At 56.7% G+C, this 22,678-nt stretch overlaps 1 protein-coding gene across 3 annotated transcripts in view; it reads right to left on the reverse strand.

Moving 5' to 3' along the window:
* Positions 1-1,340: 1,340 nt before the first annotated feature.
* Positions 1,341-22,678, reverse strand: part of PPP1R37 (protein phosphatase 1 regulatory subunit 37) — a 40,562-nt gene continuing 19,224 nt past the window's right edge. For all 3 annotated transcript variants that reach the window (XM_025424681.3, XM_049109295.1, XM_049109292.1), the window contains exons 2-13: positions 9,539-9,636; positions 7,799-7,844; positions 7,427-7,527; positions 6,651-6,770; positions 6,000-6,150; positions 5,755-5,910; positions 4,403-4,515; positions 3,713-3,854; positions 3,458-3,624; positions 2,610-3,333; positions 2,165-2,255; positions 1,341-2,067 (exon numbers count right to left, since the gene is read on the reverse strand). In XM_025424681.3, coding sequence (XP_025280466.3) covers positions 2,173-2,255; positions 2,610-3,333; positions 3,458-3,624; positions 3,713-3,854; positions 4,403-4,515; positions 5,755-5,910; positions 6,000-6,150; positions 6,651-6,770; positions 7,427-7,527; positions 7,799-7,844; positions 9,539-9,636 — 1,901 coding nt within the window. In that variant the 3' untranslated portion in view covers positions 1,341-2,067; positions 2,165-2,172. The remainder of the gene's footprint in view (positions 2,068-2,164; positions 2,256-2,609; positions 3,334-3,457; positions 3,625-3,712; positions 3,855-4,402; positions 4,516-5,754; positions 5,911-5,999; positions 6,151-6,650; positions 6,771-7,426; positions 7,528-7,798; positions 7,845-9,538; positions 9,637-22,678) is intronic.

Here is a 22,678-nt window from a genome sequence, read left to right on the forward strand (position 1 = left end):
GTTCGTACGTGCGGTATTGGAGCCAGTAGGTCCCTTCCCTTTTGCCTCCCTTCAGCCAGTTGGGCTTGGGCTTCTATTTCTCACCCCCTGCGGTCCAGGCTGACACAAACTGGCGGCAGGAGTAGGGGCTCACTAACCTGTATGCTGGCTGCAGGGTGGGAGCAGGAGTGTGGACCCCAGACCCTGGGAAGAAGCCATAGTTCCTGCTAAGTCGTGTCAAGCAGTGGTCAGACAGTGGTCTGTGTCTCTGGGACTATGACAAAGTCTGAGTCCAACAAAATTATTGTTGGGGGATTAGGAAAACCAAAACAGAATGTCACGAGTGGCCAGGCGCATAGCTGGGATGGCTCACTGTCCACTGGCACTCGTCCCCTCTCCACAGTCCGTGCAGACAGCTGACAGCTCGCACCTCGGTGAGGCCACGAGGCTAGTTCTCACGAAAAGGGAATGTGAGCCATGTGCATCCCCTTCCCGTCGTGCCAACAGAGAAGCAGGTCTGGCCTGTCCGGTCTCGTGCCCCCGCCCGCCTGTTGGATGCTGGGGCTCCCCGGGCCCTAAGGAGTGGCAGCCACCAGGGAGAGGCCTGGCTCTGCCAGTCACTCTGGAGCTCAGCTGTCCGCTACCTAAGCCTCCCCACGCGTGGAAATAAACACCTCCTGTGTGGCAGCACTGAGATCTTTAACACCAGGCGCAGCATCGAGCCCAGTGATAAAATGGATTCAGTGTGTCTCCACGCCAGCTCCAGGGACGGCTGGGTGGCCGAGGGGATTTCCCCCTGCAATGGAGACTGATGTGGGATCCAGGTGGAAAATCCGGAGCACCGCACAGTTAGCCTATTCGTGCCCTGGGGCTGCTCGGACACAGTCCCACCACCTGGCGGCTTAGGGCAGAAACGTAGTCTCCCCGCCTCGGAGGCTCAAAGTCTGAAAATGTGTCCATGGAGCCCGTGCCCTGGGAACTGCGGAGCATCTGGGGCCGCTGGGGGCAAAAGCTGGTGCCTACTCCCCAAGCCGTGCGTGCGCAGCTCATCTCCATCACCAGAGAGCCTAGGCCTGAAGCTGGAAGATATTTTGGGGATTGTTTCCCTCTGGAGAAATGGGACTGTAAACTGGATGGTGGGTACGATATAAGAGTGTGGACGAGGCCAAAAAAAGGGTGAGGGAGGGCACCAGGGCTGGGAGTGTTGTGGGAGGTGTAGCTTTTGCCTGCGCAGGCACCCAGTTTTCATCTGGGGGGGCCGCTGTCTTGCCGCTGCCCTCCCTGCTGCTCCCTGTGCCCACAACTCCCACAAGGGTGCCCCCCATCCCCCACCGGCACAAGCAGAGAACAGGCGAGTGTGGTGAACCCAGCTCTGGTTTATTAGAAAAGGTGTGAACAGAGTTGCACCGACAGGAGTAGCCCCTCCCCCGCCCTGTCCCCTCCCCCGTACCCCACACCCACGCCGCCCCCCGGGTTGTAGTGCCTCTCAGGGCGCAGCCTCAAGGGGCCAGGGCAGCCGGGTCTCTAGAACCCTGGCTGCTCCCCGCCCCAGCTCCCTGATAGATTTATTGCACTTAAGAAAAAGAAAGCTCTGATGCTCTGCTCCCAGCTCCCACCCCCCTCCCCCAGCCCTGGCCCTCACCCCAGCCTGGGGCTGCTCTATCAATTTCCACCACCACCACTCACCGCCCCTCCCTCGTCAGGCCTCCTCCCCCGTCCCATCCCGGGGACACACGGGCAGCCATCCCACCACCACCCAGGACTCCTGCCCTCTGTAGGGCAAGCCCGGCCAAACAGGCCATCTGGAAAAGGTGTCCAGCCTCGGGGATGTCCCCGGAGACCTCTCCTCCCATCCCCCCAGCCCAGAGCCTTAGAGTGCTGGACACAGAAATAGTGCTTAAGTCAGGGCAGGGAGGGCAGTCCCTGCAGCTCCTGCACTCTGTGTAGTGTTGCTGTGGGGGGCAGAGGTCCCCAGAAAGGCCCCCCCACACCCCTGGTGGCCCAGGCCTCAGGAAGGCTGGGGGTGAGGGTGAGCAGATTCTCATGGCTCTGGCCTCAGCTCATCGAAGACTGACCGGAAAAAAGGAACTTGAGGAGAAGAGATTGGGGGAGGGCCTGTCAGAGCCAGAGCCAGGGGCTCTACTGCAGGCCCTGTAGCCCCCCTCCTCCCCTGCCCCTGCCTCACCTAAAGTGTCACAGTGTCTCCTGCCCAGATTCCTGACTGGCTTCCAGAAGCAGCTCCTCGAGCTCCTTCTCGTTCTTGGAGCAGCTCAGTTCTGCAAGGAGAGAAGGGGCAAGCAACGTCCATTCAGGCGGGTGGGGACTTAGGTGGGGGCAGGCCATCACCACCACTCCTGCCCATGTTTGACCCTCAGGGTGGCACAGGGCACAAGTACCACTGAGACTGTCAGACTCTAGTCAACACATATTGCCTGCTCCATCCCAGGGAAAGCTCCCAGGGATCCCAGGGAAGCAAGCTGGGGGCCAAGGATCAAGTCCTACTTGTTTCTACTCCTCCACAGGCCATTTTAAAGAGGACACCGAAGCCCACCAAGGGCCAGGGGCCTGCCTGCCTGGGGTCACACACCTTACCCAGGGCCCTCTGTCACCCTCCCCAGAGCTCCACTCACCATGTTCCAGGCCACAGCTGCTCGCCTTGGCCTCAGGCCCCGGGGGCGGCTCTGGGGGCAGTGCGAGGGCAAACTCAGGCTTTAGGCCATTGGGCAGCGGTGGCCCTGACTGAGGCTCCCACACCTCCGGGTCCTGGGTGCTGATGGCCTCAGCTGGTGGTAGGGCAGGTGAGGGGGGTGGGGAGGATAAAGCAGGGGGGGAGGGAGGACGAACAGGAGCAGGGGGAGAGGGAGGGGCAGGGGGGACCAGGGGCTCCACCCTCTCGGGTGGGCTCTCCACCCGAGTCACCACAAACACTTTGTGGCCCCGGCCCGGGCTGGACACAGAAATTCGCTGCTCGGTAGGGGAGGAGGGGCTGCCTGGGGGGCTCCTGTCCCCAGGGCCCAGGGAGTCCGAGGGGGGCACCAGGGCGGGGCAGGGGGCCTCGGCCCTCTCCCCGTCCTCCTCCTCCCCGTCGTCCTCCTCCTCCTCCTCAGAGTCTGAGTCTGAGTCTGAGTCCGGCCTGGCGCCGGGGCCCGAGGCCCCATTCTCCTGGGCCCTGGTGGCGGGCTCGTCCCCAGGCTCGTCGGGCTGGGGCTCGGTGACCGTGATCTCGGGCATGGAGGCGGAGAGCTGCAGCCGCTGCTCCTTCTCCTCCTGCTCACGTGCCAGCATAAAGTTTTGCTTGCAGCCATTCTGGATCTCTGCGAGCAGCGCCTTCTGCGTCTCGATGAAGCTCTTCACCTGCAGGCGGAGCGGGCCTGGCTAGGGCTCCGGCCGGCCTGACCCTCCGTGGATTCTGCGGTTGCCCCGTGGCTGCCCGCCCTCCCCCTGCCAGAGGCCTCAGGGAAGAGCCCACTCAGCTCACCGCCTCCTTCTTGGGCTCACGGTCGAGGTCGAGGCGCAGCAGTGAGTGGTTCACCTTGAGGGCCAAGGACAGTGCCATGAGCCCGCCCGTCTTGATCTCGTTCTCCCGAAGGTCCAGTCTCAGGAGGCGGGGGCTCTCGGCGATGAACTCTGCCACCGCCACCGCGCCTGGGAGGGGGACCGCAGGGGCTGGCCACGGGCTAGCCGCCCACCAAGCCCGCCTGCACCGCTCCCTCGGCCCGGCCCCATGCCCTACCCTCGCACGTGAGCTTGGTGGAGGTGAGGCCGAGGCGCAGCACGCTGCGGTTGCTGATGAGGCCGTTCTTGAGGTTCCGCACGCCCTCGTTGCCGATGGGGTTGTGGCCCAGGTTCAGCGTCTCCAGGCTCTGTGTGTGCGGCTGGAGGGGGCAGCGCGTGAGAGTGAGGAAAGGCTCAGAAGACCGATCAGGAAAAAGGCAACCCCGCGTGCTCCCTCTTGGGCAGCGCCGCCTGGACGGTCCTGCTCGAGGCCAGATCCTTCTTGTCTGCAGAAGTCACCTGCCCTGTCTTCTCCCCAGCCCGGGCCCTGCCCCTGCCTCATCCCGAGGGCTCAGGGTGTACACCTGGCCGTTGGTAATTCTTAACTTGGACACGAGTCTTTGTGTCCTGTGGGTTTGCTTTAAATACCGTGTATTTATGTAAGAAGACTGAAAACTTACTGAAGGCTTCCAAAACATTAACTTTCTACACAAAACCTTTTGTCAAACACTGTACTAGGCTATCACTGCAGATGCAAAAAGACAAGGGAAACGTTGAGAGGCCACTTTTCTGAGGGCAGGGAGGCTGCGGAAGCTGAGGGAGAGAGCAAACAGCACTGAAAAGCTGTTTTCCCATCCCTGAAGTGCAGGCAGGGCAAGCCTGGGGGACACAGGTGGGCGCCCCCTCCCCTCTCCTGGGCCCGACTCACCAGCGTCATGCCCAGGAAGGCCATGCCTGTGTGTGTGAGCTGGTTGTTCCACAGCACCAGGGTCTCCAGCCCCTTCTTCTGCTCCTTGAGGCCCTCACAGATGTAGGCCAGACCTGCGGGAGATCCATGGGCAGAACCCATCTGTGGTCCAAGTGCTTCTCCAGGGGACAGCAGCGTGAGGGCCACAGCGCCCCCATAAGAGCACAGAATGTTCCAGGGCTTGGCCCTCACGTCGGCCTGCCTGGGCCCAGCACACATGGCTCCCTGGGGCCAGGGCCAGAGCCCATTCCTCTCCTATCTGCCTTAGATTTCTGCTCAAAAGTCACCCAGGTGGAACACACCCCTAGCCGCTCAGCCACCACTGCTGCTTTAGTTTTCTCCAGAGCATATCTCACCATCTGACAGACCTGATATTCTAGTAATTTATGTTGGCAGGATCTCTCCTCAGGACAGAGATCTCTGTCTCGACAGGCCCAGCGCATGCTAGGTGCTCAGTAAACGTGGTGTCTGGGCCCGGCCACCCTGGGGGGAGAGACTGGCCTCGATGCCCTAGGCTGTTCCCCCAGCCCTCTCTTCACACTGAGGCCAGTGAACCAACAGTAAACCAGGAGGAAATGGGAGTTCCCAGCACTAGCTACTTCCTCCCTTCCTATTTACCCTCTAGCTCACCATGGCTTTCCCCCCCAAATATCCAACATCTAGGCTCTCTCTCATCTCAGGGACTTTGCACTTGCTATGTGCACTGCCTGAATTCTTTTCCCAGGCTTATTTATTTTTTAAGATTTATTTATTAAGAAAGCAAGCAAGCAGGGTAGGACAGGGGAGAGGGAAAGGGAATCTTAAGCAGATTCTGTGCTGAGCATAGAGCCTGACGGCTCAATCTCATGACTCTGAGATCACAACCTGAGCCCAAACTGAGTTGGATGCTTAACCAACTGTGCCACCCAGGCACCACTTCCCAGGTTTTTAAAAGGGCTGGTTCCATTCTCGACCTCCACATTGCCACCCAGAGGTCACCTCCCCACACCACATTATATAGCCTCTGACTGACCCTTTATTCCAACCACCTTGTTTCCCTTCAGGATACTTTTTCCAGATGGTAATTATTTTAATTATCTGTTCCATATTTCACTTCATCCTGCTGGTCTTCACTAAGCTGTCCTCTCCTCCAGGACACCCTCCCTGGGCTCCCACAGCCCAGCCCTGCCCTGTCTTCCCTACTGGACCCACGAGGGCAGGGCTGGGATGGTCTTGGCCACCACTGTGTCTCTGGTACCATGGGGAACTGGCTGGACACATAGTGGGCGCCTGGTGGCTGGAGTGGGGTGTGGGTGGGACGACCTCTCACACACCTGAGTCCAGCACGTGGTTGTTACGGAGGTCTAGGATCTGCAGAGAAGAGTTGAACTTGAGCAGGTTGCCCAGCTGGGCCGAGTCCTGCAGGCCGTTGAGCTTGTTGTCGGCCAAGTACAGCTCCCGCAGATTCACGTTCATCTTCAGTGCAGTGGCTGGGGGAGTGCGGGGAGAGCGCTATGACTGGCCACGCCCCCAGCAGGAAGCATGGTGCAGCTCAGCCTCCCCCAGCCCTGGGGCTCACCAAGCAGCATGAGGGGTCGCCCCGACAGGCTGGCATTTTCCAGATGCAGCACCGCCAGGCTGCTGCGGATGCGCAGGGCACGGGCCACGAAGGGTGCTGAGTGGTCCAGCAGGGGTGTGTTTCGGGCATCCAGGTACTGCAGGCAACTTGTCTGGTGGGGCAGGGGTAGGGCTGGGACAGGCTGGCCCCAGCCCTCCTGGTCCCAAGGGATCACCCACCCCATGTTCCAGGGGAAGAGCCGGGCCAGGTGGTTCTGCAGCCAAGGCAACCGTGCCTGTGAGCGATGGCCCAGCCTGGGGATCTACAGGTGAGCAGGTGGGGCCCGTGACAGCTGAGCCCCCCGACTCCTGTGTGGCAGATGCCCCACACATGAGTGGAGGGGGCAACCACAGCCACCTCCCAGGGGCAGTTTACGGGCAAGTGAAGGAAAGGTGCTTAAAGGGAGAAAAGGAGCCAGGTTGGCCTGAGGCAGGGCATCCTTTGGCACTGTTTTCCCATTCTGGAAGCTCGAGACCAACACTCCACAACAGCCCATACTCAAGGGCTAAGGGAAATAGGGCCTAAGGGATAAGTGTCCTGGGAAAGCACCCAGACCCCTCTGCGCCCGAGCCCCTTCTACCCAGGGGAGAGGCACAGGCAAGGGGCGCCCACCTTGCGCATCATGTGGGCAGCAGCCTGCCAGCCCCGGGTGCCAATGTGCTTGTTGAAGGAGATGTTGAGGTGGGTGGCTGACTCGTAGTATTCGATCATGTCGAAGAGGGCCGAGGCACCCTGGGGGCAGAGACAACAGGGTTTCGACTCAGGCTGAGGTAGGCCCAGGAGGCCAGGAGATGGGGGCCAAGCAACTAACGGGGGGGGGCACTGGTGCTGCCCCAGCACCTCTGGGTTCCAGGAACCAAACTTCGCCCTTCCTACTGGAGTCAATCTGCTTTCCCTTACCAGCTACCTCACCCCTAAAAGGAGGCGGACTGACAGGTCCCCCACGTGCCGGGGCCTCAGTTCTCCAGTACCCCACCCCTTAGGCCTCCTGGTGGTCTGAGTCTGGGGAGGTAAGGACACTTGGGCCTAAATGGGGAGGCTGCTTTCTGCTTGTTTCTCAAACCCTCCTCTGTAAGTGTTGTGATCCCCAGCGGGGGTTCCTGAAGGGGTTTCCAGTGGTCACACACACCCACCTCCACTAAGGCCCAGATCCCCAAACTCCCTGCCTCTCGGGTGGGTCTATGAGACCCCTTTTCTGGGCCCTGCCCCAGAGGCCCAATATCCCCCACATCCACTCTGGTCACACTGGCTGTCTCCTCATCTTGTCCTTCAGGTGGTCCTGTCCAGCCTCCATCAAAGGGGGCTCTTCTTCCTGCCCTCTTCCCCTAAACCTCAAAGGAGCCAGGGAGCTTGGGGAACAGGTAAGGTTGGTGGCACGGGCTGCTCACATCTTCATCCAGGTTCGTCTGCTCCAGATCCACGACCCTGAATTGCAGCCTCTTGAAGACCTCTTCCAGAGCTTCACAGGTCTTGTAGTCGAGCTTCTCACCTGGGATGAGATGGGGTGCCGGGCATGTCTGAGTGCACCTCTGCACGTGCTCTCGTGCTTGTGGGGCTGGGTGGACACATGGGCTCCAGGCTAAGGGAGGGAGGGCTCACTGCACCCGCCTCACTGGAGGGAAGGCACCCCCACCCCTCAGGACCCCCCCTGCCCCTGGCTAACTCCTCTTTATGGCAGGACTTGCCAGCCCAGACCCACTTGAGAGAGGCTCTGGCCCTACCCACTCCCCAAGAGTCCCAGCCTCTGTCCAGACACACACCTTTTAGGTCCAGACAGTCGATGCGGTGTCCAAGGTCTGTGAACTCCTGAGAAAAACAAAGTAGTTGGTGATAAAGGCAGGAAGCTTCAGAAGGCTCAGAAGGTAGGCTGTACGTACACTCAACAGTGGAGCCAGTGGGGCTCTGATCTGGCTCCATTTCTAAGGCAAGGCAGTGTTCTGGGGTAGGGGTGGCATGCAGGGCCTCACAGAGAAAGGCCATCCTGCACTCACAGGGCCTGGGCCAGGCAGGGGCACAACCCCTCTGCTGCATCTGAATGAAGTGAGGGAGTGGCATTCCAGGCGCAAGGAGCAGCTAGCACAAAGGCTGTGAAGCAGGTGCTAAGGTGGGGAAGGCTGGCAGGCCTGGGGGGGTGAAGGCCCAGCACGAGGCCCCATACAGCGAGCACTCAGTGAAGAGGACTACGAGGCCTCATACAGTGAGCACTCAGTGAAGAGGACTAAAGGTACCAGTCAGACATCTGCCAGGGCCTCCTGGGCTATGAGCCCAGCCCCACCCCCACTGGGTGCCAGGTTCTGTTCTCTGGAGCCAGTGCTGTGACAAAGCCACGTACAGACAAAAAACTATGGGCGAGCCTTGCCTAAGCTCACTTGCTTGTGAGGGACAGGCTCCATCTGATCCAGTTGGTGGGCTCCATGGCCCACACTCTTGGCTACCACAGAGTGGCCGTCTTTCCCTGAAGCTGCCAACAGGCCCTCTGGAAACTTCCCCACAGAACCCAGGTTAACCCCAGTGTGCAGAGTTGGGGGGCGAGCATGACTGCTCACAGCAATGCTGTCTGAGGGAGCGACAACCCTGGAAATAAGCAACCTTGGAACATTCTGGAATGACCCCTCCAGAGGGAAGGCACTAGGCAGCCCATAGGAAGGGCAGCCGTGGGACAGAGCCAGAGGGGGAACATGCCATGGGCACAGTAGCAACCTGATCACATCAGGAGAAATTGCCCTCGTGTCTGTGTACCTCTGGATAGTGAGCTGCCCTCTTACAAACACACAGGCAAGGCCAGAGGATGCAAACCCCAAGTGGTCAACAGTGGGACTCCCAGGAAATGGGGCTTGAGGAAAAAGTGAGACGTGGCTTTTGCTTTTTATGCCTATAGTATTTTAATTAAAAAAAAAAAAAAAAAGAGTATATAGAACATATAGAGACTATAAAGAATAAATGTGCATATGGCTTCTCCCCTAAAGGAAAAGAATTTCTTTGGGGAGTGACAGTTGAAATTCTTAACTTTATATAACTGTGCTATTTAAATATTCATGAAAAGCCTGATTACTTTTACAACTGAACAGAGGATTATTTTTAAAGATTATTTATTTATTTATTCATGAGAGACAGAGAAGGGGGGGGGGGGCAGAGACCCAGGCAGAGGGAGAAGCAGGCTCCATGCAGGGAGCCTGATGTGGGACTCGATCCCGGGACTCCAGGATCATGCCCTGGGCCAAAGGCAGGCAGGCACCAAACCACTGAGCCACCCAGGGATCCCATGAACAGAGGATTTTCAATGATGTATTTACATGGTCCCTGGGCTAGGAGGCCAAGTGGGGCAGCATGCTCTGTGCATCTTTTCCTGCTCAGGGTAGACATCAGAGGCCCAGAGGCTGTCAGGTGTAGGGGTGGGGCGCAGAGGGAGCAAAGCTTCACCCCAGACTGCCCTGCCCGCCAACCCCCCCACCCCCCCGACCCTGCCCAACTCTGAGCCCACCTCACCCCTGACTGGGTACCTGGAGCTGCCGGAGGAGCTTGGGGATCTGTCTGCAGTTCAGCTTCTGGCAGGCTTGCTTGTAGGCACCAATGACCTCATCTACGGTCACGTTTTGGGCTGCAGACACAGAGGACCCAGGCCTGTGACTCTCCACAGCCCGGGCCCACTTCACCCCCTCCCAGTCCCAGGCATCTGCCAGGTACCACCTGCCGCACCCCCACCTGCACCAAACCTCTGCAAAGGAACAGCCCCTTCCAGTGACCCATTGAGTTCTGCCCTCCCTTCAAGGCCTTTTGCTTCAACTGCTGCCTACAGAGGTGCCCCCAAACAAGTCAGCCCTTCCCTCCACACTTCCCCATGGCTCCTCGAGCAGCTTCACACGAATATCACTAATATCACACAATTTTTTTTTCTTGTCAGTTGCCTCCCCTACTAGATGGTGAGGGCAGGGCTGGGTCTCTTGGTCACTATTTTGTCCCAACACTGGCCAGCCCAGGCCAGGCCCAGAGCAGGTGTTCAATTTGTGGGTTTTTGTCTGGATGAGAGAATGAATCTGTACTTTGATGCTATGAGGAAGCTGAGCTCAGAGAGGTGAAGCACCTTGCCCCAGGTCACACAGCCAGTACATGATAGGGCCTGGGACTGAACTCTGTTCTTAACTGTGATGCACGTGGCCTCTCACTCCCCACTCTTGAAGCCTCCTCAATGGCAAAACATTCCCCGACAGCTACTCAGTGCTGGGTCTCCAGCCTCGGGGACACAGCAGCAGTCAGAGGAGCCCGGGTAACAGAGCAGCACAGCACAGTGCTGGCCTGGGGCCTGTCACCTCGCTCCAGGCAGCGCTGGCCTTTCTGTGTGCACCGACTTGCCTTCTCTGGATATTCCATAAAAACGGAGAGGAACAGAGTACGTGGCCTTTTGCCGCTAGCTTCTTTCACGAGGAGGCTGAGTTTCAGCCTCTTTACTATGCTGCACAATAAATGCCTGATGTACACATCTTGTCTCTCTGTTCACTGAATAAGACACTTGTACTGTTTTCAGCCTGTGTCTGTGAAATACTGGATTCTAGATTCTGCCCCAGGGCAACCAGGAGAACAGGAAGGAAAGTCCCTGAGGAGTGGGGGAGCAGAGTCAGGATCTGGTGGAGAAAGGGCTCGGGGTCAGCAGAATAGAACGGGCATGGGGGCAGGCATGGGGGTAACAGGGCAGGCAAGGAACAAAGCAGGAAGAGGGCCTCCTGGAGGAGGATCCTCTCAGCCTGCCCTCACCCTGCTGCTATCCTGGCCTGACCCTTGGGAGCCAGCGGGAGCCCCACTCGGAGCTTCCAGGTCAGCATCTCCCAGTGGACTCTTCCCTCCAGCTGCTGCTCTGGCCAGGGGCCATGCCCCACTGATCGCATCAAGCACTACTGTTTTCTAGGGGAGGAAGGCTGCCTCCTCGAGAGAGAGTGTTTAGCAGACCCTGCAACTTCATCATCAACAGAAATGACAGGTGCTTCCACATTGCGCAATGGTGACTGCAGATTTTGAATGCTTATTGTTACTCTGAAAATGCCAGTGGTCAGAGCTGCTGCTCTATCCTCATCTCTCATGTGCCAGTGAGGAAGAACACAAACACTGGGTTGCAATTTAAAAAAAATTTTTTTAGCTAACTGTACTCTAATTGATATCCTTTGTAATTCTATTTTATTTTTTGCCTTTAAAATTCATCATTTCAGGGGCACCTGGGAGGTGCAGTTGGTTAAGCATCCAACTCTTGGTTTCGGCTAGTGATCTCAGGGTCATAAGATCAAGCCCCGCGTCTGGCTCCATGCTCAGTGCGGAGTCTGCTTGGGAATCTCTCCCTCTGTCTCTCCCTAAGAAATAAATCAATCTTTAAAAATAAATAAATAAAATCTAGGGATCCCTGGGTGGCGCAGCGGTTTGGCGCCTGCCTTTGGCCCAGGGTGCGATCCTGGAGACCCGGGATCGAATCCCACATTGGGCTCCCGGTGCATGGAGTCTGCTTCTCCCTCGGCCTGTGTCTCTGCCTTTCTCTCTCTCTCTCTCTGTGACTATCATAAATAAATAAAAATTGAAAAAAAAATATTAAAAAAAAATCTTAAAAAGATATTGTCACTCCAAGGGGCACCTGGCTGACTCAGCTGGTAGAGCAAGCAACTCTTGATCTCAGCGTGGTGAGTTCAAGCCCCATGTTGAACACAGAGCTTACTTAAAAATTAAAACAAAACCATCAATCTGAGAAGGGGTACACAGGCTTTATCACGTGCTCCCCTGGATAAACTCACTTCAAGAAAGGTCCCTAGACCAAGGGTGTGTTGGCTTGGTCATATCAGATGAGAATGAAGGCAGGACTGGGCACACGAGGGGTCAACATTAGCAGTTCTCAGCATCCTAGAGAGCCTATAGGAAGTAAGAATCCTAAGCAAGCTTTCAAGCTGCAATCAATTCTTTAGGTGTTCAGCTGACATCCCTTCTTCCAGGAGCTCTCCCTCACTGTCCAGGCTCCCAAATTCACCTGAGACCCACCGTCCCAGCCTTGCCCTCTGGGTGGGTCTTTGTTCTGAGGAGTCTCCTGGTAAGCTTGAAGCCAAGGGTCTCTAACCTGGCCAGTTCCACACCAGCCACAGCTGCCATCTGGCCACCCCTTCATCTAGGCATCTGTGGGGTTTGCAAGTAGCACAGCCTCACACAAGGTAACGGCCAGAGCTCACAGAGGTGGCATCCGCCCAGTCATTTACAGGAGGGGAAATAGAGCAGGGGCCAGGGGGAGTGGACATATTCCCAGAAGCGGGAGAACCCCCAAGGCCCGGAGTGATTTAGCGACCCCTGGTGACAGGAATAACAACTGCAGCTTGTCACTCTGATTAACTGACACATTTTGGAGAGGGGATAGCACTGGGGTATTACTAGAGGCACAAGAGCCAGGATGCGGAGTAGTGGGGAGGTGGGGGTGGGCTCAGCCAGTCCATGGCAGCCTGAGGGCACCCCCACCCCACCTCGATTAGCCCAACAGCACCACCAGCATGGCCCAAGGCCTGGCGCAGCACCAGCAGGGAGACTGAAGAGCGTCAGGTGGCTCAGGTGGCTCGGGAGTGACTGCTGAGAAATCATTACGTATGCGGGCTTCATACATAACAAGGAACTACCACATTGCTTGGAAATGAGATGAAAGGTATCCAAGTAAAACAGAAATGAACCAATTTAAGAAAGAGCGGCAAGGAAACGGCAGTACAGGTGGTCCAGAGAAACACCGTGTGGCATTCAGACAGCACTCACACTGTGCCAGGCACCATGCCAGGCTCTTCATAAGCTAGCAGAACCCCAGGCCTGGCTCCTCCACACATCTGTTCATTTGTGATGCTGTGGCCAAATGGTCAAGGGGAGAACACAGTGAAGGTTTGAGGTCTGTGGACTGAGAGAGACAAAGCTCCCCAGACCTAGTGTGGAGACTCCAGCCTGGGCTCATCTGCACATACCCCCATCCCCAGGGCTTCCACAGCCTTAAGGAACCCACACAGACATAACTACCGCCCCCTGCAGCACAAAGGGGGGGTGCTAGTCAATGAGGAGCTCACCTAGCTGGCCTGTAGCAGCTGCCAGGCCCACCCTAGAGGCTATTGAGGCCCTGAGGTGCTGGACTGGGGGGGAGGGGGGGGAGTCACTGGGGGCTGGTGGGTGTGGCAGGGCGGCAGAGTGAAGGCGCAGCTGCTGTCTGAAGTGACCAGGGCCTGAATCCTTGTTGCCAGGGTGCTTAGGATTGGATCCTGACTAATTTAAAACTCTGACGTTGAGCAAAGCAATTTCACCTGTCCCTCAATTGCCTTATCCTTAAAATTGGGTGAGGGTGACTAACTCCTTGGCTACCTATGAAGATTGATTTAATATGACTTCCTCCCTCAGACTAGCGCTTAGCACACTCATGAGTGCACACGAACCACCACCCATCACGGCCATGTTTTCTACCCCCAGAAGAGGCGTGCAAACACCTGTCCATGGTTGGCGAGGCCGGGTGGACACGGGTGTGTGGGAACTGGAGGACATGCATGCGTGTGTGCATGCACGTGTCTCAGGTCAGGGCTCAAATGTGTTCCTTCAACCTCCAAGTCTGATGACCTTAAGGTCCCACTCAAGCTCAGTCCTTGACCTGGTAAGGCTGTGATCAACCATCGTGACTACCTCCTCCCCTCTGAAATGGACATCTGCGGGGGTCTCAGGATATGAGGATGCTAAGTAGCTGCTTGGTGCCAGGTCTGACTGGGCAGGAGGCACAAGTGGAGAAAGAGGATGCGGATGACGGGCACCACTTCCCAATATGGGGAACTCACACTGTGGGAGGCACGATGCCGAGTACTTTCTAGGCACAGGTTCTCTTAGCCAGCTCGGAGATCCAAGGCTGGCAGAGTTATGACTCCATTTTCTAATAAGGGGAGGCCAGCTTAGAGAGGGCAAGTCATTTGTGCAAGGTCCCAGAGCCAGGAGTGGAGGGACTGGAACACACAGGCAGGTCTGCATTGGTCTGACAGTGGAGCATGGTTTCTAGTACTACTTTGGCCCAAGGAGGAAGGGACCAGGGGCAGAGGCAGGCTGTGGGGACCCCCAGACTCTGGGTGGGGCAAAGAATGAGCTCTGGGGAGGGATGCTGCTGCATAGCAGTGGGTGGGCAGGATGTCCTGCAGGGATGAGACTCTGCAGTGTGCCCCAGCAGCTCATGCCAGTGGCCCAGGAAGAGGCTGTGGGGCACAGAGAGCCTGCCTCCCCCTCCCAGCTCTATGGCTCTCACAAAGGGAAGGAGGGAAATCTGATGCCGGGCATCAGGTGACGGGCAGAGGGACATCTGTCTCTGGTCCCTGGCTCTTGCCTGTACACAGGTGTAGAGCCCCCCATGAGATGCAAGAACAGGCTGGGCACCAGCGGACGGCAATGACTCAGGCCATCCCTGCCAGCTGGAAGCTGGTGGGAGAGATAAGACATAGTCATCCAAGTGGTAGTCAAAAACTAGGAAGCTACAGTGTAGGGGGAGAGGGAAGTAGGGGAGAGGGGAGTAGGGGCCCAGGTTTCACCACTGGGGCTTCACACGGACAAGACAGATACAAAGATGGCAGTGTGTGATCCCTGGGTGGCTCAGCAGTTTAGCGCCTGCCTTCGGCCTGGGGCGTGATCCTGGAGTCCCAGGATTGAGTCCCATGTCGGGCTCCTTGCATGGAGCCTGCTTCTCTCTCTGCCTCTCTCTTTCTCTGTGTCTCTCATGAATAAATAAATAAAATGTTTTTTGTTTTTTTAAAAGATGGCAGTGAGCAGCAGCCCCTGGGAGGGGCAGGTATAACAGGGTGGGAGCAGGCCCAGAGGGACCCAGGGCACCAGGAGGTAGTGTCTGAGAGGGGAGAGGTGGGAAGTGAGGACTCTGCCCTCTGTATGAGACAGGAGCCACCAGAGCTGAGCAGAGGGCAGTGACAGGAGCTACTCCAGGTCTGGGGAGGATGCTATTCTGTAGGAATGAGGTCTCTCAGAGACCTGGTGGGGAGCCCACTGCATCCCCTAACAAGGTGTCTGTCAGGATGGGTACACCAGAGGACACAAGTGAGGTTTAAGAGCATGGGGCAGCCCAGAGCCAGAGGCCTGAGTTCTAGTCCCCTTCCTAATCCCCCCCATTAGCTAACAGTACATACCCTGACCTCCCAGGGCCTGTCTGCAGCATCAGTGGAGCCCACCTCGGAAGGCTGCCTGCCATGCTCCTCCTACCCCATGAGGGAGGGGCACAATCATATCCATCCACTTGACAGACAGGAAACCAAGAATCTCGTGGCCCCAGCAGGACAGCATCTCTGTGCAGGACCCAAGAACCCAGGAACCGGACTTTTGGGGCTCTTTTCCTGCACGACTCTCCAGGCTTTGGTGCTCCCACAACTTGACATCTATAGAACATCAGGCCGCTTGGGCTCATGCCTTCATGGCAGAAGGCTAGCTCAGAGGGGACTAGGCTGGTGTTCAAGGCACAGGGAGACCCTACCAACCCACAGCAGCACTGTGGGTGCGGAAAGACAGATCCTTTGTCAGACACACAACCCATCCTCACAGGGAGTGCGGCCTTGGCCTCCAAGCCTGCCAAAGTGCCCAATGGCCTACCTTCCCCGACCACCCTCCCGGCACCAACACAGGCCCCCAGTGGGACCATCCATGTATCTCCACTCCCCACTGTCTTCCCCAAAGGGCCCAGTCCCTGCCACCGTGACTGGCTGAGGCTGAGCTTTATAGAACCAGTCGCAGCCAGTCACAGGGCCTGTGCTGGAACTGTCAAGAGAGAGCCCTCCTCTGCAGGGGTGGCCCTGAGGCTGTTGCTCACTTCTGGAGCTGCTGGTGGCCATCCTGGCACCCACCAGGAGAGGGCCTCCTAAGCCAATTCAGAGGAAAGGTAAGCTCAGATGTCTTGAGACCCTGGACCCAGCCAGGCCTAAAGCCTGACTATTCAGGACTCCTCAGGTCCATGCCAACAGATTCTCCCTGTTTCCTTCAGCCCTCCAGAGTTCGGCTTCTAACCTGGGAGGATTTCAACCTGGGTGCCACCTTGCCTTTCATTCAGCAAATATCTCCCAAGGCCCACCACACACCAAGCTCTGTGCTGAAGTGGGAAGATGCGGATGGCTCTGATCTGGCCCCCACCCTCTGAGGGGCTCTTGCTGGGGGATGGAGGCAGGTATGCCCTAGGAGGACGACGCAAACACCACAGAGTGAGCTAAGACACCTTAATGAGCAGGGAGCTAGTTCAGAGGCCCCTTTTAAGCCTTGTCCATGGCCCTTTCCTTCCCCCTGGGCATGGTACTCTAGCCACACCAACTCTTCTCTCCATGAAGGCTCAGTGTTTTCATACCGTCCCTCCCCTCTTGCAGGTCAACTCTCAGTGCAGATGTCACCTCCTCCAGCAAGCCCTCCCTGACCTGCAGGCTGAGGAGAAGGCCCTCCCTAGAGCCTTCTCTAGGCTCCCCCATCTCAGGCGCATTCTGAGTTGTCACCATCTGGAAACAGGCCTGGGGGAGTGTGGTCCAGGCTGTGCCCCCAACACTGCCCTGTGTGGGGGTCAGGCACAGAGAAGGTACCACGACAGGGGTTGGGAGTGACAGATGGGAAGAGCTCACGCCTGGCTGCTGTCCTAGGCCTCAAAGTGGATAGGGTGCTCTGAGCAGGAGGGGCCCACCTGTTCTGTGGGGAGAGACTACTGTGGAGGCCTGGACGAGGGCTTCGTGAACCAGGAAGCTGGAGGGAGAGGAGGGTGCCAGGGCCTAGGCCCTGCCAGCAACTACTCATTTTGTGACAGAGTGCTCCTCGCACAGAAGGGCAGGCCTGGCTCCTTCGTTCAGCCACTTCCCCACCAGGCGCTCTGCCAGACGCTGTGCTCGGAGCTGTTCATAATCCTGCAGCGTGGAGAGCTCCAGCCCACCACCCACCACACTGAGGACGAGGCCTCTCGTGATGCTACACGCTCTCCTAAGGTCACAAAGCAGGGAAGAGGCAGATGGATGGTCAAAGGTAGTACTGTCCCTGTCCTACCTGGGTGCCCTGAGGTCCTTAGGCTCTCAGCTTCCGGCTGGACTGACGAGGTCAGGGGCCTAGAAATGCAGCCTGCTCTAATATCACAACAGGGAGGCTGCCAGAAGGACTGGTCTTTCCCTTCAGGGTTGCTGGGATCTGGAGAGCCAGTAGTGGCCCTTAGCAGAGCCACCCACCCTCTGGGGCTCCTCATGGTGCCTGTGGAGACCGGAGTGGCTGCAGTGGCTGGGCATGAGATGCACAGGTGCAGGGCCAGCCTGGTGTGCTCTCGTCCCCAGGACAGTCCTCCCCTCCCACCCATAAACAGCTACTGATCACCTCTGGCCCTGTCCCAGAGCCTGCCCACATGGTCAGGGAGACGATGCCGGAAGCAATCACAGAGCAGGGAGGTTGGGCAGACTGGGATCTACTGGAAGCAAACATCTAGAAAAGTCTCCGAGAGAAGGACCTGAAGAATGAGACAGCAGAGAGAAAGGCATCCTGAGCAGAGGGAACTTTGTGAACAGGTACTGGCATGAAGACTGTGCAACACATCTGGGCAGTGAGTCACATGATGAAGAGGGCCTAGGGTGTGTGAAAGGAGGTGGGGGGCACCCATGGAGCATCTCAGTCATCAAGCATGGGATAGGGGTGTCATCCTAGAGGTGTGGGTGGCAAAGCCTACACACAGAAGAGGCAGGAGAGCAGAACTGGCCCCATAGTCAAGGTTCTCACCGAATCTTTGTCAGCGACAGAGCCATTTGCTCACAAGGCCTCAGGACCTTTGCACCTGCTGCCCAGAGTGCCCTTCCACCTTGTATCTCCATGGCTCTCTCCTTCCCTGCCTGCCTTAGGGTCTCTGCTCTAAAGTCATCTCCTCAGAGGCCTCCCCTGACCACCTTATGTAAACAGTCCCCTTTGTCACTGTTCATCCCTATATCTTGCTTCATTCTCTGTGTAGCACTTCTTATGGCCTCAAGCTCTATCCTCCATTTGTTTGCTTATGCAACAATGAGGAGAAAGGTTTTGCTACTTTGTTCACTTTAGTATCTCCAGAAGGGTATGCTCTGGGCACACTACACACATCCTGCTGGAACAAATGAAAGAGGGTCGGGGGACGAGCGGGTCTCTTGAGTCAGGAGGACAGGTGTCTGAGTCCCCAGTTCCACCCAGGTTAGCTGGATCGACTCAGGGAAGGCTCCCTCTCTCTTAGGCACTCCACATACATGTGGTGAGGATGCAGCGCTGATGAGGTGAAGAGCTCATGGATGGGCATACTCAGCCAAGGGCTGATCAGGGCAAATGCCCGTCAAGCACCTTCATCAGGCATCTAGTCCTTTCCTGCACTCCTGAAATACCACACACATCCTTCCCACAGCCTGGGCTGTCCCAAAGGAGGGGCAGGAGGGGCAGAGCAACGAACGCAAAGTCTCCTGGGATCTGACACAGGGAGGAGACAGAGGGCAACTCCAAAGCTTTCTGGGCCCCATGTGCCTGAGGCCCCACCATGTCTGCAAAGAGTTGTGTGCCAGTCCCCTCAGGGCCAGGCATCTTACGCTGCCCACGTGCAGAGCTTCCTTGTTCCCACCTCCACGGCCCCACTCACGCCCCTCTGGGCACACAGGCAGTCTGAGGAGCCTCTCTGATGCTGTGAGGAGCCATCGTCTTGCTCCTATTCCCAGACTGATTTATAAACTTGATCTTGTTTATGCCTCCCAATAGCTCTGGGAAGCCTTCCGAAAGAGGTCTGGGGGTGGGAAGTGACAGGTCCAAGGACACTTTTCCAGCTAAAAGCAAAGGGAAGGTCTGGTCCTCACTGGCTGGTCTCCACCTCTGCCTTCCTGACCACCAGGCTGGCCTGTCAGGTGGGGGGGCCCTTGGCTATGGGCAATTACCTACTTCTCCATGCCAGCCACTAGGACGGCCTCTTTCAGTCTGTTCTGCAAAGCAGAAAACTGAGTCTTAAAATTCTTGAACATTCAGTGATCTCAAAACAAGGGAAGATACAAATGAAGGGAAAAAAGTACATCAACACCATTTTTCGCCTCCCAGATAGGCCAACACCCACACGCAGGACAGCATGTACTGGTGACACTGGGAAGCAGGCATGCCCTCAAGTGGCTGGTCAGTGTCCCAATCGGAGCAAGCCCTTCCACAGGCAATCTGGCAATACCAGTCAGAACTCCAAAATCGAAATGCAGATACCCTTTGATCCAGCCGTTCTACCCTTGGAGATGCAGCCTACAGATACACTGGCAAAGGTGCAAAGTTATATGGCTATCAGGTGATTCACTGCAGCACCATCTGTGCCTGCAGAACGAGACCTGACAGTACCACCCATCACCAGGGGAGCAGGTGATAAAGGCCCAGTCCACTCAGGCACCAGAACTCTCTGCGGCCATACAGAATGAGGACACTTGCTCTGAACCAACAGGGAACAAGAGCCAAGATACATTCAGTGAAACAAAGCTAGGTGCAGAACAGTGTGCTTGTGAATGCTACCTTTTATGAAATAAGAGAAAATAAAACTCTGCTCATTGTTAAAGAACAAACTAACACAGGGGCGCCTGGCTGGCTCAGTCAGTGGAGCATGAGACTCTTGATCTTGGAGTTCTGAGTTAAAGCCCCAAGTTGGATACAGTGGTTACTTAAAAAATCAAAAACCAAAACAAAACTAACACACAGATGGAGCAGCAAGTGAAGCAGTTCAGGAATCGGGGAATGAAGGCACTCTGCCCCTTCACCAGGCCTCCTGGCTGCTCCTGAAGCTTCAATAAAAAGTTAAATGCGCCCCTGCCCATATCAGTTACAAGCTCTGACACTCTGGGCTTTGAAGCCACTGCCCCTGGGAGATGACTCCCTATCCTGCCAGGCTGGGAGCTCCCCCCAGGACCCATAGATCAGCACACTAGAGGGGACTCTGGGGGATAGCCGCTGGGTACAAGGAGGTCTGGACATAGAGTGGGGTGAGGACATGGCACAGACAGAGGGAAGGAGAGCAGCTGCCTCTGCCACTGGGCAGAGGGCCAGGTCAGGCTTCTAGCGGCTCCACCTATTTGGAAAAAACTCTGCCTGTGACTCCCCAGGAAACACAATGGCACACTGGTCATGAGCACTTCTTCCCATTCAAGCTTCCTCCATCCTCATCAGCCTTTTGGTAACTCAGAGGGAGCAGGGGAGAACGCAGGTCACGCTTCAGCTCAGAACAGCGCCTTCCCCAGCAGAGTGCACCCTTCCACTGACACCAAGAGTCCCTGTACTAAATGCCTGCGAATGAATGAATGTGAGGACCCGCTCTGTGGGCAGAGCAAAGTCTCCCTTCCCTTCTCCCCAGGACCCCCTAGATGGAAGGCAGGACATCCCCAAATGCACTGGATGGGAGATGGCCTCAGCTTGTGGGTGAGAAGCATTCTTCCCTGCCCCCTCCTGGGAGGGAAGTGGTGGCAAAGTCTCCCTGCTGCTTGCCCTGCTGGGAACCTGCATATAGCAGGCCAGTGTGGGGGTGGGGGGTGGGGTGGGCGGAGGCAGGCTGGGCTGGGCTTGTACAAGCAGCCAGAAAGGGGCAGGGCTGTGGGAGCACCTGCCCACTCCGGTGAAGGGCACAGATGGCAGATGCCATGGGCCTGCCCCACTCCACCCCCTCCCGTCCTGACCTTCCAAGCTACTTGGCCCAACTGAATGAAGATCCTGTTACAGAAACACGTGAGATGAGAGGATGCCTACAGCTTTCCGAGTCTCCTGGGGCAGAGGAAGGAGACAGATCACAAGACTTATCTCAGGCCCCCTAAAGAGTCTCACACACAGCAGGAGCTTAATATGGCCAGTGGTGTTCTTAGATGAAGTGGGAGGTCAAGGCCCCAGTGCCAGGGTCCCCAGGAGCACCAGACTAAACACACTAAACACCCACATCCCAGCTGTAGGACAGGCAACTTTTACTTCTAAATTATGATCACAAACTATAGCCAACACTTATGTAGCATTTTACATAGGTTACTTCCTTTACTGCTTTCAACAACCCCAGGGGTAGATTATCCCTATTTTTCAAATGGGAAGCTGAGGCAGGAGAAAACTAAGAAGGCTGCCCATGCTCACAGAGCCAACGAATGGAAGAGGGAGGATTCAAGCCCAACAGTCTGGCTCCACAGTCCTTGCTCTTAACACTTCTGGCCACCTTTCTGATCACAACCACCGGGTGGGGTGTAGTTACCCCTCCTGCACCCTTTCCGGAAGAGAAAACCGAGGCTCAGGAGGGGGAGGCTTGCCAAAGACACACAGCTAGGACAGACAAAACCATGGGGCAGGCCTGCCTTCAAGTTCAATTTATCAGGCAGGGGGAAGGGGGTGACCCAGCCCCACGGAACAGTAGTGCAGGTTAATGCTCTTACAGAGGCCAGGTACCAGCCCAGCGGCCTCACTCCTATTCTCAGTCCCAGCTCTTGGCTCATATTTCCTTCTACCCGCTTCTGTCAGTCTTTATAGCCCTGCTGGCTGTTGGCCACCTGGTTTCTCACCTCCGCTTCTACACAGTGAACCTGTGAGGGCCATGTTTGTCTTGGGCACTGCTGTGTCCCCAGCACAGGACTGGACACAGAACTCTACTGGCTGGCTGGTTGGCAGAACCACCAAGAAAACACATCCAATCCCATGATGAGCAGAGACTAATGACACCCACAGGACGCAAGTGCCCAAGGCTCCCCACTAACCAAGGGCATTCTGCTGGGATGGGGGGGGCAGGGTCCTCGGTGGTCTCCAGGAGCCCCCAGCTGGAAGAGGCTCCCCAAGGGGATGTGTACATCTGGGGACACTGGTGATTTTCCACCTCACAAGCGGAATCCACCTTCTCATCACATGGGAACAGTATGGCCTGGTGGTTGAGGGCATAGCCTTCAGAGTCTGGTCATACTGGAGTGTCTGCAGGGCCCAGGCACCCTTCTCTAAGATCCTCCCTCTACCCCCACAAGGGTGAGATGGGCCCTCTCAGGCCCCACGAGACAGGAAGGATGTGGATTTTTGCTAAGGCTGCATGAACTGCCTGGGGCAGGCACCTGGACTGATCAGTCCCATCCCAGCCACTCAGAAGGCCAGGCTTCTTTGGCTCATAACCAGGTAAGAAGAGAAACAAATCAGAAGTGCATACAGCCCAGACAGCTAGTACCAGTCCTGGTTCCTGTGGGCTTTCAGAACCCCGGGGAATGGCAGAGGACCCCATGTCCTCCCAAAGAACACTCACATTTACCTCATGCAGCTCCAAGTGAATTCTGGCTCTGACAACTTAAACAGACCCCCAACTGTCACAGGAGAGGGCCCTAATCTCCTTATCGCTGAGTCTCCTCATCTAGAAAATGGAGCCAAGACACATACCCACAGAGGCTTCTAGAAGCAGCCACTGAGATCACTTGTGTAAAACGTCTGGCATGGGGTTGGCTACTACTCATAAACAGTGGCCACTGTCATCACTGGGCCAGGCTCTGACACCTCGGCAACAGCTCAGAGTGGGTGCCGGAGGAGCAAAGGGCAAACAAGGCAATCAGCTCCAGCCCGAGGATCATGGAGCACGTGTCCCCAACTAGCTGCCACCACCTGTCCCCTGCCACCAGGCTCAGAAATACTGGTAACACATGCTCCCATTGGCCCGT

The sequence above is a fragment of the Canis lupus genome, chromosome 1, assembly GCF_003254725.2.
Source record: "Canis lupus dingo isolate Sandy chromosome 1, ASM325472v2, whole genome shotgun sequence".
NCBI lineage: Eukaryota > Metazoa > Chordata > Mammalia > Carnivora > Canidae > Canis > Canis lupus.